Raw genomic sequence first — 17,603 nt, forward strand, 5'->3', positions numbered from 1 at the left:
CTGAACATTAACATCCACCAAGTCGCCTCTCATTTCACCCTCCAGAATCACTAATTCCCGCCGAGCCCTGAGTGGATTTCTGACCCAGGCTCCAGAGCATCCACTCTCCGAAAATCAGAAAGGGAGACTCACTAATTTCTCTTTTTAACCTCCACTTTAAACACTATGCCCATAGCAAGGAGTTCTGATCTCTCAAACTCCCGGACTCTGTTCCTATGACGTTCCGCATGGCCCTGAACACCAAACTCTGGCCCCCCTCAAGAACGAATCGCTCCTCTTTTACCGCTGTGGTTCCGCGGTAACTCCGTAAGCCCTGACGCCGCAGGTCAAGCTCTGCTCAGAGGTGCCCCTGCCACGGAGGCTCTAAGAGAACGCGCGAGTGCGCACGGCGCACCTGGCTCACGGCGGGGAAACCACGCCCCGGAACCAGCCCCCCGGCTCCCTCAGTCCGACTGCGCGGCTTCCTCTCGCTGCGTCGGCTTCCTGACCCTGGTCCAAAGCGGTGCCTCGCGAAAGCTACACAGCCTGCGAGGTCCCCAGTTACCTTCCGCAACCCAGGTTCCGGCCAACGAGACAATAACGTTGCCATGGGGACGGAACGCTACGGGTCGGCTAGGAGCGCCTGTGGCCATGGCCACGCGGGGCACTTCCGGTTCGGAGAGTCCCTGTGGGCTCCCGCCTACAGCAGCTCTTACCTTACCCTCCGCTTTGCCGTTCCCGCAGGCTAGAAGCGCACGGCCTCCGGCTCGCCCCAAAACTGGCCTCTGCATATTGTATCTCAGGAGACCTTACCCCTCGGAGGTGAAGGCGTAGGAAGAGAAGATACATTCCGTCCAAGGATGGAAGGGACCGCCGGGCCCCACGACCCTACCTATTTAAAGCTGCGACGTGTGCGGGCTGTATTCGACGACGATCCCTGGCCACGGTGCACCCCCGCAGCTCCTCAGGAATTTTGTTTTTATGGACCCCAGAGGAAAGGCTTAGATATGGCTGTTGACTGTGCTGGCACCGTCTGTGTTACCCAGTTAATATTGGAGCTAGGCATGGTTAGGAAAGATGTTGCAGGAAGTGAGTAGGGTAAGTAATCGACTACTAGATCTGCTAATGGTTAGCTGTTCAGCGGGGGAGTCGGGCACATTTAGCACTTAACCCTAAATAATGCAGCCGTATCTTACCCCTTCGTTGGCATGGAATACACGGTGTGTGTAATACACACAAGGTGCAGAGGCAATTGTGGCCATACCCAAACAAACAGCGCCAGCTCTTGCAACGCTATGTTGAAGGATGTTATTATGAACCCTATCATAGACTAGGCCTATGGCAAGCCAAGTTGGAGTGAATGTGTCCCAGTTGTTTTCAGAAAAGAGCAGACTAGGTGGAGAGACAAGGAGAACATTGAGAATGTGAAAGATGGTATTTACGTTTGGTGTTTGTTACTTCCAGCTCTAGGATGGAAGTTTAATTGCCATTGATCCAAGACTGCCAAGAAAGCCTTTTTGGAGTTAGGTTGGAGGAATTATTTAAATGAGTTTGCTTGAATATCTCTTAAGTGAAACCTGTACGGTCTGTTAAGATTTAAATCTGTACTTTCGAGCTCCATAGTCACAATTTTGGAAAGATTACCCCACTTTATTCTCTTTCCTGAGAAAACTCTCAGCATGGAACAACGATGACAGCAATGAACTTGATTTCAGAATGTCAAGGTTCTGGTTTTGACGCTGTAGCCTCGGCCGAGTCACGGCCAGTGGGTCCCAATTTTCTTGCCTATACGGTGAAAGTATTTGTACCACTTGCATTCTGAAGCTCCTTCTGGTTCCAGGTTTCTGTAAGGGGTAAACGATTTTTATGACTCTGTGAACAGTATTTAACATGTATGGGAGTAAAAAGGAACAACCTGTTTCCTGTTCTCCAACATTTATTTCTCTTACCCCTTGTTAAGTTGGTCATCAAATGGAAAGGTTTTAATGTTCTTTCATTCTAGGAAATGGCTGTGAGATTGTTTCTAAGTATATTAAAGGTAATGTCTCTTTTCTAAACCTTTGCTTTTGCTGATAATTGTGAAGGGAAGTGGAACCAGAACAGGCACTGAATTCCCATTCCTAAAGCCAACGCTGTAATTCGGCCGCCATTTCATTAGCTCTGACCAGAAGCATGTTGCTTGCATCCGTAAAAATTATAAATCAAAATAAAATAACTTTGGCGGCTTTTTTTTTTTTTTGAGACCGAGTCTCACTCTGTGGCCCAGGTTGGAGTGCAGTGGTGTGATCTTGGCTCAGTGCAACCACCGCCTCCCAGGTTAAAGTAATTCTGTTGCCTCAGCCTCCCGAGTAGCTGGATTACAGGCGTGCGCCACTACTGTCTGTCTAGTTTTTGTATTTTTAGTAGAGACAGGGTTTCACTGTTGGCCAGGCTGGTCTCAAACTCCTGACCTCAGGTGATCTGCCTACCTCAGCCTCCCAACGTGCTGGGATTACAGGTGTGAGCCACCGTCCTGCCAGAACTTTGAAGACTCTTGAAGTTTTGTGGTATTTTCTTTCCTTGCCATGTTAACCCTGTCCCCCAAATGTAAGCTTTAGTTGTAGTATATACACTTTTAGGTTTGTTCACTAACTCTGGGATGGAATCCCACTAATCTGAGTGGATAGTGCTTTTCCACTGTGTGTATTCACATTCCCTCCCCTGATCTGGAGGTAGAGGTGGCAAGCATTGCTATTGCAGAAATTGCATAGAGGAAGCAGTATGGAGGGTTTTTCTAGGCTCTTACAGCCCCAAATCAAATGTGATTATCTCCAAGCTATTCTTATCCCAGGAACTGTGAAATTTAAGGCAAGGAAATCCAAATAAACTTTCTCTTGGAATACATTTTTATGGCCTCTCAAGAGAGGGTTAGATGCCTTGCTTCTGAACTCCCGCAGTATCCTGTCCACAATCTCATCATGACTCTCACATTGTACTGGCACTTCTGTTTATTTGCAAGTTTCTCCAATCTCCATGCATCTATCCATCCACTCAGACAAAAATATTTGTGGAATACCTACTATGTGCCAGATAATGTTCTAAGCAATAGGAAAGCAAAAGTGAACAAATAAGATAATGATTTTGCTTTCCAGGAATTTATATTCTACTAGATGAAGAAAAACAGAGCTGCTAGTAAACAGTATGGTGTCTCTGCAAGTTACAAAAAGGCACAAGGCTTAGGGAGTATGCAGTGACATTGTATGAATTTGGAAAAAGCCTTTTCCTCCAGCCAGACTCAGACCCCTGCTAAGGAGTACAGCTTTGGGAACAGAGAGTGGGCTGGATTTCAGGACTCACTCACTCCCTTAGCCAGAAGAGTCACCTTAAGAAAAAGTGGGCCGGGCACAGTGGCTCACACCTGTAATCCCAGCACTTTGGGAGGCCAAGGCGGGCAGATCGTGAGATCACGATTTTGAGACCAGCCTGGCCAACATGGCAAACCCCATCTCTACTAAAAGTAAAAAATTAGCTGGGTGTGGTGGCGGGTGCCTGTAATCTCAGCTACTTGGGAGGCTGAGGCGGAGAATCACTTGAACCTGGGAGGCAGAGGTTGCAGTGAGCCAAGGTCGTTCCATTGCACTCTCAGCCTGGGTGACAAGAGCAAGAATCCATCTTAAAAAAAAAAGAAAGAAAAAAAAAACGTGATAAACAGTTACAGAGAAAAATAAAACCAGGTAAGAGATCTAGAAGGTGATGTGGCCATGGTGGGAGGGGTGTACTGTCTTACATAGTGTAGTTAAACAGGGCCTCTCTGACAAGATGATATTGAGAAGATACCTCAAATCATGCAACAAATTGTGCAAATATCTAGAAGAACATTCTAAGATGTTAACAGCAAGTGCAAAAGCCCTGAGGCAGGAACAAGTTTAATGGGGTCAAAGAACAGCAAAGGGCAGTAAGAATGAGGAGGAAAGAGACAAAAGACTATGCCAGTAAAGTAGTGGGGCATCAGGTCATGGAGGGCCTTATAGGCAATTCATCCGTCTAAATATTCATCTACCCACTGAGTGAATACAGAATACTTGCTAGGTAGCAGGCCCTGTTTGGCCAGCTATGAGCTCTTCATGAGCAGTTGTTGTTATCATTGAGCCTTTAGCATTCAGCACAGTGCCTGGGATATATCAGTGTTAAAAAAAAAAAAAATTAAATAAACTTCAAATGACCTTTAGGAACTCCATTAGTAGAGATTCTGGCCTCCCTGTGTGTATCAGTTTCCTATTGTTGCTGTAATAAGTCACCACAAACTCAGTGGCTTAACAAACACAAGTTTATTATTGTATAATTCTGGAGGTTGAAAGTCTGAAATGGGTGTCACTGGGCTAAAGACAAGATGTCTGCAAGGATGGCTCCTTCTGGGAGCTCAAGGAGAAAATTTTTTCTTACCTTTTCCAGCCTCTAGAGCCTGGCTGCATTCCTTGATTTGTTCTCTTCATCTTCAAAGCCAGCAGCAATGCAGCATCTTCAAATCTCCGACCCTTCTTTCCATTTTTAAAAGACCCCTCTTGTTATACTGGGCCCACCTGGATAATCTTATTTAAAGGTCAGCAGATTAGCAGGCTTAATTCTATCAGCAACCTTAATTCCTCCTTGTCATGTAACTTATTCATAGGTTAGATTCACAGCTAACATATTCACAGGTTCTGAGGATTAGGACATGGACGTCTTTGGGAGGACTTATTCTGCCTACTAGAGTGTGTAACTTAAATGCATGGCTTTAAAAACATATGGAGGTGACACATAAGGAGCCCTCTTCTCCTGGCTGTTAGCAGCTTACATCATTTGACTGTGTCCTGCTCTTTTCTATCCCTTACTGATATGGTTTGGCTGTGTCCCCACCCAAATCTCATCTTGAATTCCCACATGTTGTGGGGGGAACCTGGTGGGAGATAATTGAATCATGAGGGTGGGTCTTTCCCATGCTGTTCTTGTGATAGTGGATAAGTCTTACAAGATCTGATGGTTTTAAAAACGGGAGGTTCCCTGCACAAGCTCTCTTTGCCTGCTGCCATCCATTTAAGACATGACTTGCTCCTTCTCGCCTTCTACCATGACTGAGAGGCCTCCCTAGCCAGTGGAACTGTAAGTCCATGAAACCTTTCTTTTGTAAATTTCCCAGTCTTGGGTATGTTTTTATCAGCAGCATGAAAACAGACTAATACTCTTATGTATCCTCCACTTTATAATCTGGTACATCCAGTTACAGTTCTTGAATATGCTATTTCTTCCAATTTTAGAGCCTGCTTTATAGTAAGTATGCAGGAATGTCTCTTTGCTTTCCTCCTACTCACCTCGTGGGGGCTTTACTCCTCAAAGAAGCCTTTCCATCTGCTGGAACCCATGTTGATTGTTCCCTTGCCCAGCTCCTATGGCTCGCTGAGCCCTTGTTCTTTTGTTTCTCAAATATGTCAGACGCTCCCATAATGCTTGACAAATCTCTGCCCTGATCTGGTGAATAGAAATTGCTACTCATGTGAATGCCCTGGTTCCTTGGTCTGTGGCTTTTTCCAGCTCACTCTTGGCTTTGCAGTCTGCTGCTTAACTTTGCTCAAAAAATGACCCCAATCTTTGTTGCATAATGTTTCTGCTACTGTCAGCACCCAATATTCTTGTTATGCCGCATTGCAAAATGTTGTGCTTCAACATGTTTGGGGAGTGTTTTCCCCTCACAGCGTATCATGTGTTTATCTTAAGATGGGTGGGTTTAATTACTAAAGGCTTTGGAGTTTGTCTTAAAGTGTATTTAAGGAAAACAAATTAATGACTCTTATTCAACCAACATGAAGGGAAAGGCCATTCTTTCTCAATGTGATGATACGAACAATATTCTATTCATTATTTTCTGCCCGTATCTTGATGGAAGCTAATGTAAAAATGAGCAATTTGAAAATTCAAAAAATCATTACACGTGTAAAGATATACATATATACATAGGATAGTCATTGCATCATTTTTGTAGCTGCAATACTGGAAGCAATTAAATGTCCATAATGTGGAATTATTGAGATAAAATATAGCACAACCACACTACGAAATTTTATTCAGCAGTTAAAAAGAGTGAGATTTGTATGCCGACAGAGAATAATCTCCAAGATATTTAAAGAAGAAAGAAAAATACATGCCTACATGTACATATAAACAGTGAATGTCTCAGGTCACCGAAAAAACTTACTAGATGTTGCTTCTGGGTAGATGCACTAAGGATTGGGGAGTAAGAGAAAGATGTATTTGTGGTTCCTTTCATTTGTCCTACAGTCTCAGCTGCTATCTAATTGTGGAGGCAGGAGAGTTTCTTTTCATATCCCAGTTTTGCCTTATGAGGTGTTTCTGTTCATCAGAGATGACTGGTTTGGGTTTATCTCAGTTTCCTCTCCAGCTGTGTGTCCCCATGAAGTGCCCTTCTGAGTTGTCTGGTTGGCCACAGTTGAAATAAGAGATTCAACTGAGTATCACACACATGCTTTCTTTGAAATAAAGTTTCAGTGTATAGTAGGAAGGCACAATGAAACTGAAGTAGAGGTGGAATCATGTTGTAAGTGAAGGGAAATGGCCTTGTTACATTGGAGTGTGATAAACAATGCTAACTCCTTAAGTAGCTGTACCTAATTCATGTCATTTTAATTATGATTTTAACCTTGCCAGAATTCACCCGACAAGAGTTTTGTCAGGAATGAATTCAATTATCTTTGTAATGGGGCAGGAAAATGTATTTGGATTATTTATTTATTTATTTACTTATTTATGTTACTGTGTGTATGAACTACTTTTTCAAAAAAAGCAAGAAGCAAGAGGGAAAAAAAATCCAGTGGAGGCTTCCAAACAGTTAAAAAGACTGCAGATTAAATGAGAGGCAATTGTGAATTAAAGGACCGTGATTCAACTGCCCCAAAGCGGCTGATACGCGGGGCAGAGCTCAGGGCGAATCCAAGAGCTGGGAAAAAGAAATGATGTGAGACTTTGTGTGAGACAGTGCGGACAACTCATACCAGCTGAGCATAGTACAGGCTAGAAAACCCATCACACTGAAATGCTATTGAACTGATCTTCAGAAGCCACACAGATATGCTTCTGAATACACCAAGAATCAACACCAGAAATGCAAAATGAAACAAGTTTATTTTCTCCAATAACTTCTGTAAATTACAAAGACAAAATACTAAACTACAGCATATAACTTTTCAATATTTAACCAGAGTACTCGTAATAAATACGCATCCGGAAACAAGATAAAAGGCTACACCTTGTCAGGCATCCTACAAAAATGTCTCAAGTTTCATATACTCTGCAGCATTTCTGTGCGGGGGCAGAAGGGGCTGTTTTGTATTTTCTGAAGTGCTGTGACAAAAGGTCCTTTCACATTTCTTTGGAGCATTTTTCAAATTGCTTAACTATAATTAAACAACTTAAGAAAAGTAACACCGAGCTTTAAAGCCATTTTTGCTTTGCTGTCATTGGTCCTTATCCAATACAGATCAACATATCATCCAGCACAGCCAAGCACCCACTGAGGCCAGGCAGCCCTGTGAGATGTGGGCCCTGTCAGAGCAGGCCCTACCTTCAGTTAAATACTTTGGAGAGTCCTGGATTGTCTCTCTCCCTCAAAAAGATTAATGCCATAAGGGAAGCTGCAAGCGTGTTAGAAACATTTTTAACCTGAAAGTAAAGTGAACAGAAACATTTTTTTTCCGAGACCTCTGCTATGCACCATAATATTACCATATCAGGGTTTTTAATTTCAAAGTTGAAAAACAGGTTGGTACTAACAGTCCTTCCAGAGATCATTTATGGGTGCTGGTAGAGTCAGGGCATTCAAAAACATTCAACGGGTAAAAGGAGGAATTGCTAGATTCAGAAATGCGCTACAATTCTGAAGACACCATGGCTGAAAGTTCTAGGGGTGTTGGTGGCAGCTCATATTAGGTCTGGCCTACATAACTACCTTTTGCTATAGCTGAAAACTTTAAGGAAAAAGTTATATTTTTAAAAAGTCTCAAGCATGGCTACCTAAAAAGTATTTTGTTAATATAATCTACTGTAATTTCACTTATTTAGGAGTTTAGATATGAAAACATCTTTATGAGCCAATAAAAATATTACAGAGAAAAAAATACTTTTACAAAAGTTGAGGTTAAGAACTATGAGGCATTTCTTTTGGCTGTAAACACACAGTTTACTGTCCCTTGTTGAAACACAAATGTTTGGATTTCCTGAGCTTCACGGATAACAGCAGGAGGCAAGTTTGCATAGAAAATTTGCAATATGTCAACAATTTACTTAAAAAAAGAACTTTTAAGGACAACTTGCTTTTGTTTTTAAGTTTCATATTTTAGTTAATAGTGCTCATCAAACTGAATATTGATAAGCAGGGTGATGAGATATATAAGGCAGATGGGAAGAAAACATGAATTAGAGTTTTTAAATCCACAGGATATCATGATAAAGGGTTTTAAGCAGATACTTCATAACTAGTGCCATACTAATTTAGTTAGAAATTAAATCATGTTTTGGAATTGAAAGCCAAAGGCAAAAAGAGCTCTCCTGTGCTGAATGGCACTGCCTGAGTACAGGAATGGAAGGAGCATTCACTGCAGGAGGCCTCAGCACATCACTCGGTGGTGATGAAGCCACTCAGCCAGTCAGGTATAGAGGAGGGGGCCCCCCTGCCAGCATCAGGACCAGACCTCTGGGCGTGGCGGATCCCAGCTCTGGAATCTGAAGGGATGGCAGGGACTTTCACCTCTGCTGGTTTGAAGTCTCTAAGCAGTTCTGAGGCGGGCAGTCTTCTCCTGGGACAAGTCCTCAGAAACCTTTGGAAAGGGAAGAAGCTACGCTAGGCCACAGTGCATACCACGAATGAGAACAATGGCAGCAGCTGCCAACAACTCTGGATCTAACACAAAGACGGATGACAAGGAGCAGTGTCCTGCCGAGGAATCCACTTTACTTCTTTTGAGACTGGTTTTTACACATGGTAAGGATTTGCTTCAGTACTTTCTGGACATCTTCATCCATCTGGCCCTAGGATATTCAAACACAAGATACTCATTAGAACCTAAATTAAGCCATGGCACTTTCTTCTCTGGGGAATGAGATGGCTGACTGCAATGAAGACCTGGGCTAATTCCCACATCTTTCACAGGAATGTCAGCCCTATCATTTCCCAAATTTATATGAGGAACTGAGTCAAAGAAAGGGCCCTGCCTTTATCCAGCTGGAAAATGAGGTGGCACTGTCTACCAAAACCCTCAGCAAAAGCTATCTGGGGTCTCAGTTGCAAATGTGAGTCCAGCAGCCAGAACACCAAGCTTCGTAGAGCCAAGGCAGCACTGGTAACTAAGAAGATCAGCATTGCTGGAAAATAAAGCCCCGATCCTCCTAGTGGAGGACCACATCGTCCCTCATTCCTCAATAAATGATGGGAGGGCGGGGCGTGGTGGCTCATGCCTGTAATCTCAGCACTTGGGAGGCCGAGGCGGGTGGATTGTTTGAGCTCAGGAGTTTGAGACCAGCCTGGGCAACATGGCAAAGCCCCATCTCTACAAAAAATACAAAAATTAGCCAGGTACAGCGGTGGGTGCCTGTAATCCCACCTACTTGGGAGGCTAAGGTGGGAGGATCACTTGAGCCCATGGGTCGAGGCTACAGTGAGGCGACATTATGCCATTACACTCCAGCCTTCGAGACAGAGTGAGGCCCTGCCTTAAAAGATGGGGCTGTTCCTGGTAAACAGGGCACAAGGCTCCTGACACAGAATCCAAAGCAATGCAAAAGGCATATCTGGGCTTTCCAGTGAAAAGGATTCTCCTCTAATTCTTGTTCATTCTACTGGTTAAATGATGGGAGTTCTGTCAACATGCGCTGCCATATTTCTTTAGGATGTCCAGATACTTCAAGGGGCATTACCATACCTGCACAGCATACAGAAGATGCATTCTGTAAACTGATATGACCTCCTGGTGTTGTTTCTTGCATTCCTAGAAAGGGAATATTTCACATTATTATGAGCTTAGGAGATCTTTAAAGAACAAAAACAAAAAACTGTGAGAAAGCTGCAGCCAAATGCTACCCAAGTGGTCCCCTCCACTTTATGCGAGCTCTGGAAGCTTCTAAAATTGTTGTGGTCTTACTGGCTTGTGTATTTCTGAATACTTGCCAATAATCTTAGGGAAAAAAGTCTTGGTATGTCAACTCTAGAAAAAACCGTATGAAAAGGAGTTATTATCATCCCAAGTTTGGTTTTAAAAATATATGCACTTTGGGCGGCTGAGGTGGGTGATCACTTGAGGTCAGGAGTTTGAGACCAGCCTGGACAACATGGTGAAACCCCGTCTCTACTAAAAATACAAAAATTAGCCAGGCGTAGTAGTCGGTACCTGTAATCCCAGCTACTCAGGAGGCTGAGGCAGGCGAATGGCTTGAACCTGGGAGGCAGAGGTTGCAGTGAGCCGAGATCGCACCACTGCACTCCAGCGTGGGTGACAGAGCAAAACTCTGTCTCAAAAAATACATAGGCCGGGCGCAGTGGGTCACGCCTGTAATCCCAACACTTTGGGAGGCCGAGGCAGGCGGATCACGAGGTCAGGAGATCGAGACCATCCTGGCTAACATGGTGAAACCCCGTCACTACTAAAAAATAGAAAAAATTAGCCAGGCGTGGTGGCGGGCGCCTGTAGTCCCAGCTACTTGGGAGGCTGAGGCAGGAGAATGGCATGAACCCAGGAGGCGGAGCTTGCAATGAGCCGAGATCACGCCACTGCACTCCAGCCTGGGTGACAGAGCAAGACTCTGTCTCAAAAAAAAAAAAAAAAATATATATATATATATATATATATATATATATATATGTGTGTGTGTGTGTGTGTGTGTCTATATGTGTGTTTATACGTATATATGTGTGTATATATGTACACATACTTATGCAAATACAGCTACATTAAATGTAAATACTGCAAGGAAATATATCAAATGTAAAAAGTGATTATCTCAGTTATTGAATTGTGGAAAATTAGGAACTTGTTAAGAGTTTTCTGTATTCAACTTTTCTACAATGACCAAATATGTACTAATTTAATTTTTAAAGTCTATTATTTTTAAGAGAATTATTGATTATCCACTATATGGCCAGTGTTGTATAATCCTTGGGGAGCTCAATTATTTAGCTATCAGTGTACCAAGGAGGCAAAGAGGGTGGTGGCCCCAATCTCCAGTGGTTCCTCAATACAGCCGCTGATGCTTCTATTTCTCCTTGTTGAGCTATTACTCCAGTCCCTCTCAGTGGCTGTTTCAAGGGTCTTATCTCTGAAACTCTTGTTCTAAGAGCCTGTCCACCTAATTCATCATGAAAATTGAGACCATCATACATGGATTACTTCAAAAATGTACAAAAGTCCATAATACCCATTCTTCCTTCCCCCGATCAATGTCAGAATATGAGGTATCTTTCCTGTTATTAAGGGACACTTTAAAACCCGTCCTTTAAGTTTACACCATAAGAAGGCACATTTGGCATTTCTCTCTGTGTTGTTCCCTCCCCACCTTTCAGCAATCCCTACTCAATTATTTATGATTTTATCTTCTGATCTGTCTTCCTTTCTATCCTTGCTTCTGTCATCATTTGCTTGGCTTCGATATCTGTGTGAATGATCCATCTAACACCTGAACCTCTCAGCTTTAATAACATGCTCCTCTTTGGTCGTAGCCCTGCCTCTGTCATTACCACCTCTGAAATCTCAACTGAAAGCATTCCACACCCTAACCACCATTTCCCATCTTTCCAGCAAACTTGCTTCAGGCTTCCCCCAACCCCAGCCGCGACTGGTTAGCCCCACCAGATACCTATCTACTGACTCACTTCTCTAGCAGCCATTCTACTGCAGTCCAGATTCTACCCTCCTCCCCACTCCACTGGAATGGTTCTCACCAAGGTTCCTAAAAGCCAGCTAATGCCACATGTCAGTCCTTGCTGAGTAACAAAATATTCTTACTCAGGCCTTCAAGACTCAGCACGAGTATAACTCCCGTAGGAAGCTTTTCATGACTCAGCAAGATTGGGTAGACACATTTCCTTTGTATGCCCAGACACATTTCCTTTGTATGCCCACGGTATGCTGGGCATCTCTTTGTTGAAAACTTATATAGAGTATAAACTCCATGAGGGCAAGGGACTGAGTCTTATTTTATATCATCAGCACCATGTATAATACTGATGTATAGTAAGAGTTCAACAAACACATGTTGCATAATTATAAGAATTACTGTATAAACCAATAGCACTTTATCTACAAGTCTGTAATACCATTTTATCAGGAGAAGAATGACCTGCAGAACACAGTAAAGAGCAGCTTCTCCTCCCCTAAGTATCCACCATTGCTAGAGTAGAGCTGTTTCCTCCAAAACTAGCATTGAACTTTGTGGCCAGCCAGAGTAAGGACTGCAGAAATCTGAATTCACTACAGTGAGGTCTATTCTGAAGAAATCATCAAATCCATGTTCTGTTTGTATATGGAAGCTAGAGACAGTCCAGGACAGACTAACCCTGGACTTTAGGTAGAAAACGTAATGTACCCATGCCAACTCAAACCTTAACAGATATTGTGGAAGCTAAATAATGGCTCTCGAAAGATGTCCACATCCTAATCCCCAGAACCCGTGAATGTTACTTTATATGGCAAAAGGCATCTTGCAGATGCAATTAAGGGTTTTGAGATGGAGAGGGAGATTATCTGGATTATCTAGGTGGGCTTTAGATGTAATCACAAGGGTCCTTATAAGAGGGAGGCAAGAAAATCAAAGGCTGAAGGAGGAGATGGGAAGACTGAGCAGATGCTGGAGTGATGTGCCTCGAAGATGGAGCAAGAGGCCATGAGCCACGGAATGCAGGCAGCCTCTGGTACTGGAAAAGGCAAGAAAATTGATTTTCTCCTACAGTCTCGAGGAGGAACCAGCCCTGCCAACAACTTAAAGTCAGTCCAGTGAAAGTGATTTTGGACTTCTGTTCAATGCAACTATAAAATAATATACTCATGTTGTTTTAAACCAAATTTGTGGTGATTTGTTACAATGGGCCCAGGAAACCAATTTAGATAAGCAAGGGCTTTCCTGGGTGAAATAAGGAGAAGGACCAAGAAGCAGCTTCAGATATATAGAGATACAACTACTAGAGATCCTGGCCTCTAACAAGAAAAATCTCTTGCCACAGCCAGAGATGAGGAAAGAGTGTTGCAGAAAAAGGAGACGGGGTAAAAAGTTAGGGTATGAGTGAGCACGTAGCCTCCTCCCACTGTCCTGTTGGTTCTTTCCTTCCCAGTGAATATCTGACCCATTGCATTGCTGATAACGACCGGGAATTCCACCAGTGACTCCCTCTTTTGCCCTCACTGAAGAAATCAGTCAACTGCTCATTGAAGTACATTCCTTTGGGCTGGGAATCTTTTTGTTCACGCCCACTTGCCCTAGCAGCTAAGATGGTATGGAATCTGCCAGACCCTCCACCCCAAACCAGGCAGCAGAAACAAGCCCACTCACCGCCAGCTGGTTCTGGAGCTGTTTGACTTGCTGCTGCAGCGCCTCCAGCTGCTGACTCTGCCTTTTGGATGAGCTTGTTGAGTAGGAGAGCTGGGAGAGGCTGTTCAGGGCTTCCTTCAATTTGGTGACTTCCTTTGACATGTCATTTATCTAGGGGCAAAGGAAAATGGTATTAACAGGCAGTAACATGTCTGCAAAGCAAAATTTCATATATTTCTAAGCCTCAAACATAGTCATCTCTTTTGGCCTCTGGGACTTAAGACTTTGGAACAATTCCCTTTTAATACATTTAAATAAAAAAACTCATAAAATGAAACAGATAACAAAATCAGGCAAACTAACAAAGCCTGCTGCATCCATTAGGTTCAGAAAAAGGCCCTTGAATTACATATTATGTTTTGGTGATGGCGGTAACAAAAGCTGTGATGTTGGTTTCCTACTTTTACTCTTAAAAGGGGTATGATTGAAAAAAAAAATCAGAATTAAGATTTCAGGTTTTATTTGGAGACAGCTATATTTTGTCCAATACTGCTGACATGGGCGATCAGGAATAAGGCCTAGGAAGCCTGATATCTCTGGACATTTTTCTTTAAACACAACTAACTCCCCACCGTACCCCACCACTCCCTAATCCCCGTTCCCCTGGCTGGTAAAGCTCTTTTGAAACACTCATTACAAAAGAATAGAGTTAAGCAGTCTCCCATGAATGCCATTCGGAACCTCCGAGACAGGGGACTAGAGATGCAGAGCCAATTGAGGCGTGGAACCATCCCCCTGAACTTCCCCTTTGCTTCCCTCCTTCCTCCAGCAGCATGGCCAGCACCATCTCTTGTGTCCAGCGCCATCTCAAATTGCTGGGTCCCCACATTCCTCCCCCTTCCTCTCCTATATACCTGTCAAAGGAGGGACCGGCAAGGGTAGCATTTACACTGACTTGAGGGGAAGCTCATGGACCTTCGGGAAGCAGGATTAAGTCTAGGAGTATTTTAGTTTCATATTATGGAGGAATCTGTTCTGAATCCAGAAAAAGAACTTGAAGTTTCAGGTGGATCACAAATACTTTCCAGTTTGCAGGTTCACTTCTGATCCCCAACACTGGCAAAGCTTCTGTAAAATGATTTTTAAAGGACACATATGCACCACATATGTGAAAATGCTTTAGTACAAGGAGAAGTGGCCGAAGATTGATGTTTGCTTATTTAAGATTTTTTAAGGCAGGGTCTCACTCTGTTACCCAGGCTAGAATGCAGTGGTGTTGATATGGCTCATGACAGCCTTGACTTCTAGGGCTCTAGTGATTTTCCTGCCTTAGCCTCTCAAGTGGCTGGGACTACATGTTCATACCACCATGCCTGGCTAATTTTTAATTTTTTTGTACAGATGGGGTCTCACTATGTTGCTGAGGCTGGTCTCAAGTCATCCTCCCATCACGGCCTCCCAAACTGCTGGAATTAGAGGAGTGAGCCACTATGCCCAGCAGATGTGTTTTTAAAATATAAATTCCCAACAAACTATTCTTTTTTTTTTTTTTTTTGAGATGAAGTCTCACTCTGTTGCCCAGGCTGGAGTGCAGTGACCTGATCTTGGCTCACTGCAACCTCCACCTCCTGGGTTCAAGCCATTCTCCTGCCTCAGCCTCCCTAGTAGCTGGGATTGCAGGCGTGTGCCACCATGCCAAGCTAATTTTTGTATTTTTAGTAGAGATGTGGTTTTACCATGTTGGCCAGGCTGGTCTCAAACTCCTGACCTCAAGTGATCCACCCACCTCGGCCTCCCAAAGTGCTGGGATTACAAGCGTGAGCCACCACGTCCGGCCAACCCAACAAACTATTCTTAATGTGGCTTTGGTGACAGATAAAGTTCATGTGCAGAGCCTCTGAGCGTTCACTCCAGTTTAGTGCCAACACTAGAAGTATTTAATATAGTAAAAGCCAAAGAGACTAAGACTTATTGCTAGAAACCCATAGCAGTACAGTTTCACCAACCTTTTTATCTTTATCTTCCTCCAGTTTTGAAGAGCTCTCAGAGTATCTTTTCATTTCTGCAAGTTCTTCCTGAGCTTGCTGGAATTTTTGCAGAAGTTCATTTACTTCTTGCTCTTTGGATTTCAAGAGAGTCTGAATATTTTCCTTTTCTCTTTTCACCTGTGATACCTCACTTCTAATCTGGACAACCTCTGAATGGACCTTCTCTTTCTCTTTCACTGATTCCTTTAATTTTGATGCCAACACACTCACTTCACTCTCTAAGGATGACTGGAGCTTTTCATAGGAAGACCGGGGTACCATTGCATCAGTCATAGCAGCTTTCTCTTCTAAGAGTTGTTTCTCCAGCTTTGCTACTTCCACTTCCTTGCTTGCAAGGTGTTCCTTAAGATTGCTTATTTTTTCTTCCATCTCTTTTGCTGCAGTCCTCAGCGTGGTTATCACTTGCAAATGTTCTGTGATAGAGACAGAGTTCTCTTTCTGTGCATCAACCAGTTGTTTGAGCTGGGTCAACTCCTTCAACACTTTTGAATACTGAGACTTCATTTCAGACAATGCATCTTCTGCTTTAGCCCTGGACACGTTTGTCAATTGCATCAGTTTCTCATGCTCTGCTTTATGGATATATTCAGCTGTGACGTCCTCTAGAGATTTCCTCTTCCTGTAATCCTCCAGCTCAGCCTGGGCTTCTTTGTACAGCTGTGACAGCTCGCTCACTTGTTTATTGAGTTCATCTATCATCCTATTCATGGCTTCTTTCATGTCCTCAGCTTCATCACTGGCTTCCTGTGTCATCTGACTTTTTAGTGTGTCTTTTAATTTCATGATTTCTTCTTGGGCCTCTTGGTATTTCTCAAACAAAAATGCTTTCTCCTTATTCATATTCTCAATAACAGAGCAATATGAACTTTTCATTTCCTCGTACTCTTCCACAGGTGGCTTAATCACTGTACCTTTCTCCCTCTCTACCAGTTTTTCCTCTAACTCTCTCACTTTCTCTTTATTTCTTTCACTTTCTTCTAGTGCATTCTGCAGATCCTGCTTTAGCACATTTATTTCCTCTTCTGTGACCCTCAGCTCGTGGAAATGTGAATAATTATCCATGCTTTCAGGTGAGACAAGACCGAGTTTCATCTGCTTCTGCACACTAAGGACTTCTTTCATAGCCTCCTCGTATTTGCTCTGAGTTTCTTTAAGTTTCTGGCTGAGGTCAGAGCTGTTCTCTGAAATCTCAGTGTTGTTTAAGGATACCAGTTCTGCCCTTTGGGACTGGAGTTCGACCTGTAGCTGTTTTCTCTCTGCTTCAGAGCTCTCTAATCTCTTCTGTAGATCTTGCAAAATCTCTTGCAGTTGCTGAATTCTGACATCACTGTCAGTAGTGGATTTACCTAAAGAATGTATTAAGACAGATGGAGATGATTTGGAGTCTGGGGGAGAGGTTTCACCAGGTTTTCCCAGGGATGGGCCCAAGTCGGTTTGGGTGGAATGGTATGAGTCAAAGCTTAGGTCTGCTTCCGCCTCCTTGGGTGATTTGGCCTAGGAAAAAAAGCAAGAATTAAATGATACCAAAGGTCAGGAGATCGAGACCATCCTGGCTAACACGGTGAGGCCCCATCTCTATTAAAAAAAAAATACAAAAAATTAGCCAGGCGTGGTGGTGGGCGCCTGTAGTCCCAGCTACTTGGGAGGTTGAGGCAACAGAATGGTGTGAACCCGGGAGGCGGAGCTTGCAGTGAGCCGAGATCGCGCCACTGCACTCCAGCCTGGGCAACAGAGCAAGACTCCGTCTCAAAAAAAATAAAATAAAAAAATTAAAAAAAGGATACCAAAGGTGCGGTTAGCTAAGCAAGCAACTAGAATGAGAGGAGTAAATCCGCAACTTTGGTACGGGAGAGTAGCATGATCACTTTGCGTGTGTATTCTCATGCCATGAAAAAAGACGGTCTGGGACATGAGTGGGACTAATGACACAAAGCTTGCTTTGGGTTCTATTGGGACAGATGATTTGTGTCACTTTGAAAACACTAAAATTGTTTTCTCTACAAAGCCTCCAATTCAAAAATTTCCTTTATTTCTTAT

At 43.4% G+C, this 17,603-nt stretch overlaps 2 protein-coding genes and 1 long non-coding RNA gene across 14 annotated transcripts in view; 1 reads left to right on the forward strand and 2 right to left on the reverse strand.

The window, feature by feature from the left end:
* TTC23L (tetratricopeptide repeat domain 23 like) overlaps positions 1–534 on the reverse strand; it is a 61,261-nt gene extending 60,727 nt beyond the window's left edge. For 3 of the 7 annotated variants that reach the window (XR_010116369.1, XM_055246711.1, XM_063619913.1), the window contains exon 1: positions 284–476. The gene's annotated coding sequence lies outside the window, so the exon portion shown is untranslated. Of the gene's footprint in view, positions 1–84; positions 99–132 lie in introns of those variants that run through there. The other 4 variants (XM_055246710.2, XM_055246709.1, XM_055246712.2 and 1 more) reach the window with 4 other exon arrangements.
* Positions 447–17,603, forward strand: part of LOC129465047 (uncharacterized) — a 30,819-nt gene continuing 13,662 nt past the window's right edge. The window contains exon 1 of the long non-coding RNA XR_008651849.2: positions 447–1,077. This is a non-coding gene — a long non-coding RNA (uncharacterized lncRNA). The remainder of the gene's footprint in view (positions 1,078–17,603) is intronic.
* Positions 7,113–17,603, reverse strand: part of RAI14 (retinoic acid induced 14) — a 179,524-nt gene continuing 169,033 nt past the window's right edge. For all 6 annotated transcript variants that reach the window (XM_055246705.2, XM_055246698.2, XM_055246700.2 and 3 more), the window contains 4 exons: positions 15,525–17,060; positions 13,540–13,689; positions 9,924–9,989; positions 7,113–9,033 (listed from right to left, as the gene is read on the reverse strand). In XM_055246705.2, the coding sequence (XP_055102680.1) occupies positions 8,956–9,033; positions 9,924–9,989; positions 13,540–13,689; positions 15,525–17,060 (1,830 nt within the window). In that variant the 3' untranslated portion in view covers positions 7,113–8,955. The remainder of the gene's footprint in view (positions 9,034–9,923; positions 9,990–13,539; positions 13,690–15,524; positions 17,061–17,603) is intronic.

Source organism: Symphalangus syndactylus, chromosome 16, assembly GCF_028878055.3.
Source record: "Symphalangus syndactylus isolate Jambi chromosome 16, NHGRI_mSymSyn1-v2.1_pri, whole genome shotgun sequence".
NCBI lineage: Eukaryota > Metazoa > Chordata > Mammalia > Primates > Hylobatidae > Symphalangus > Symphalangus syndactylus.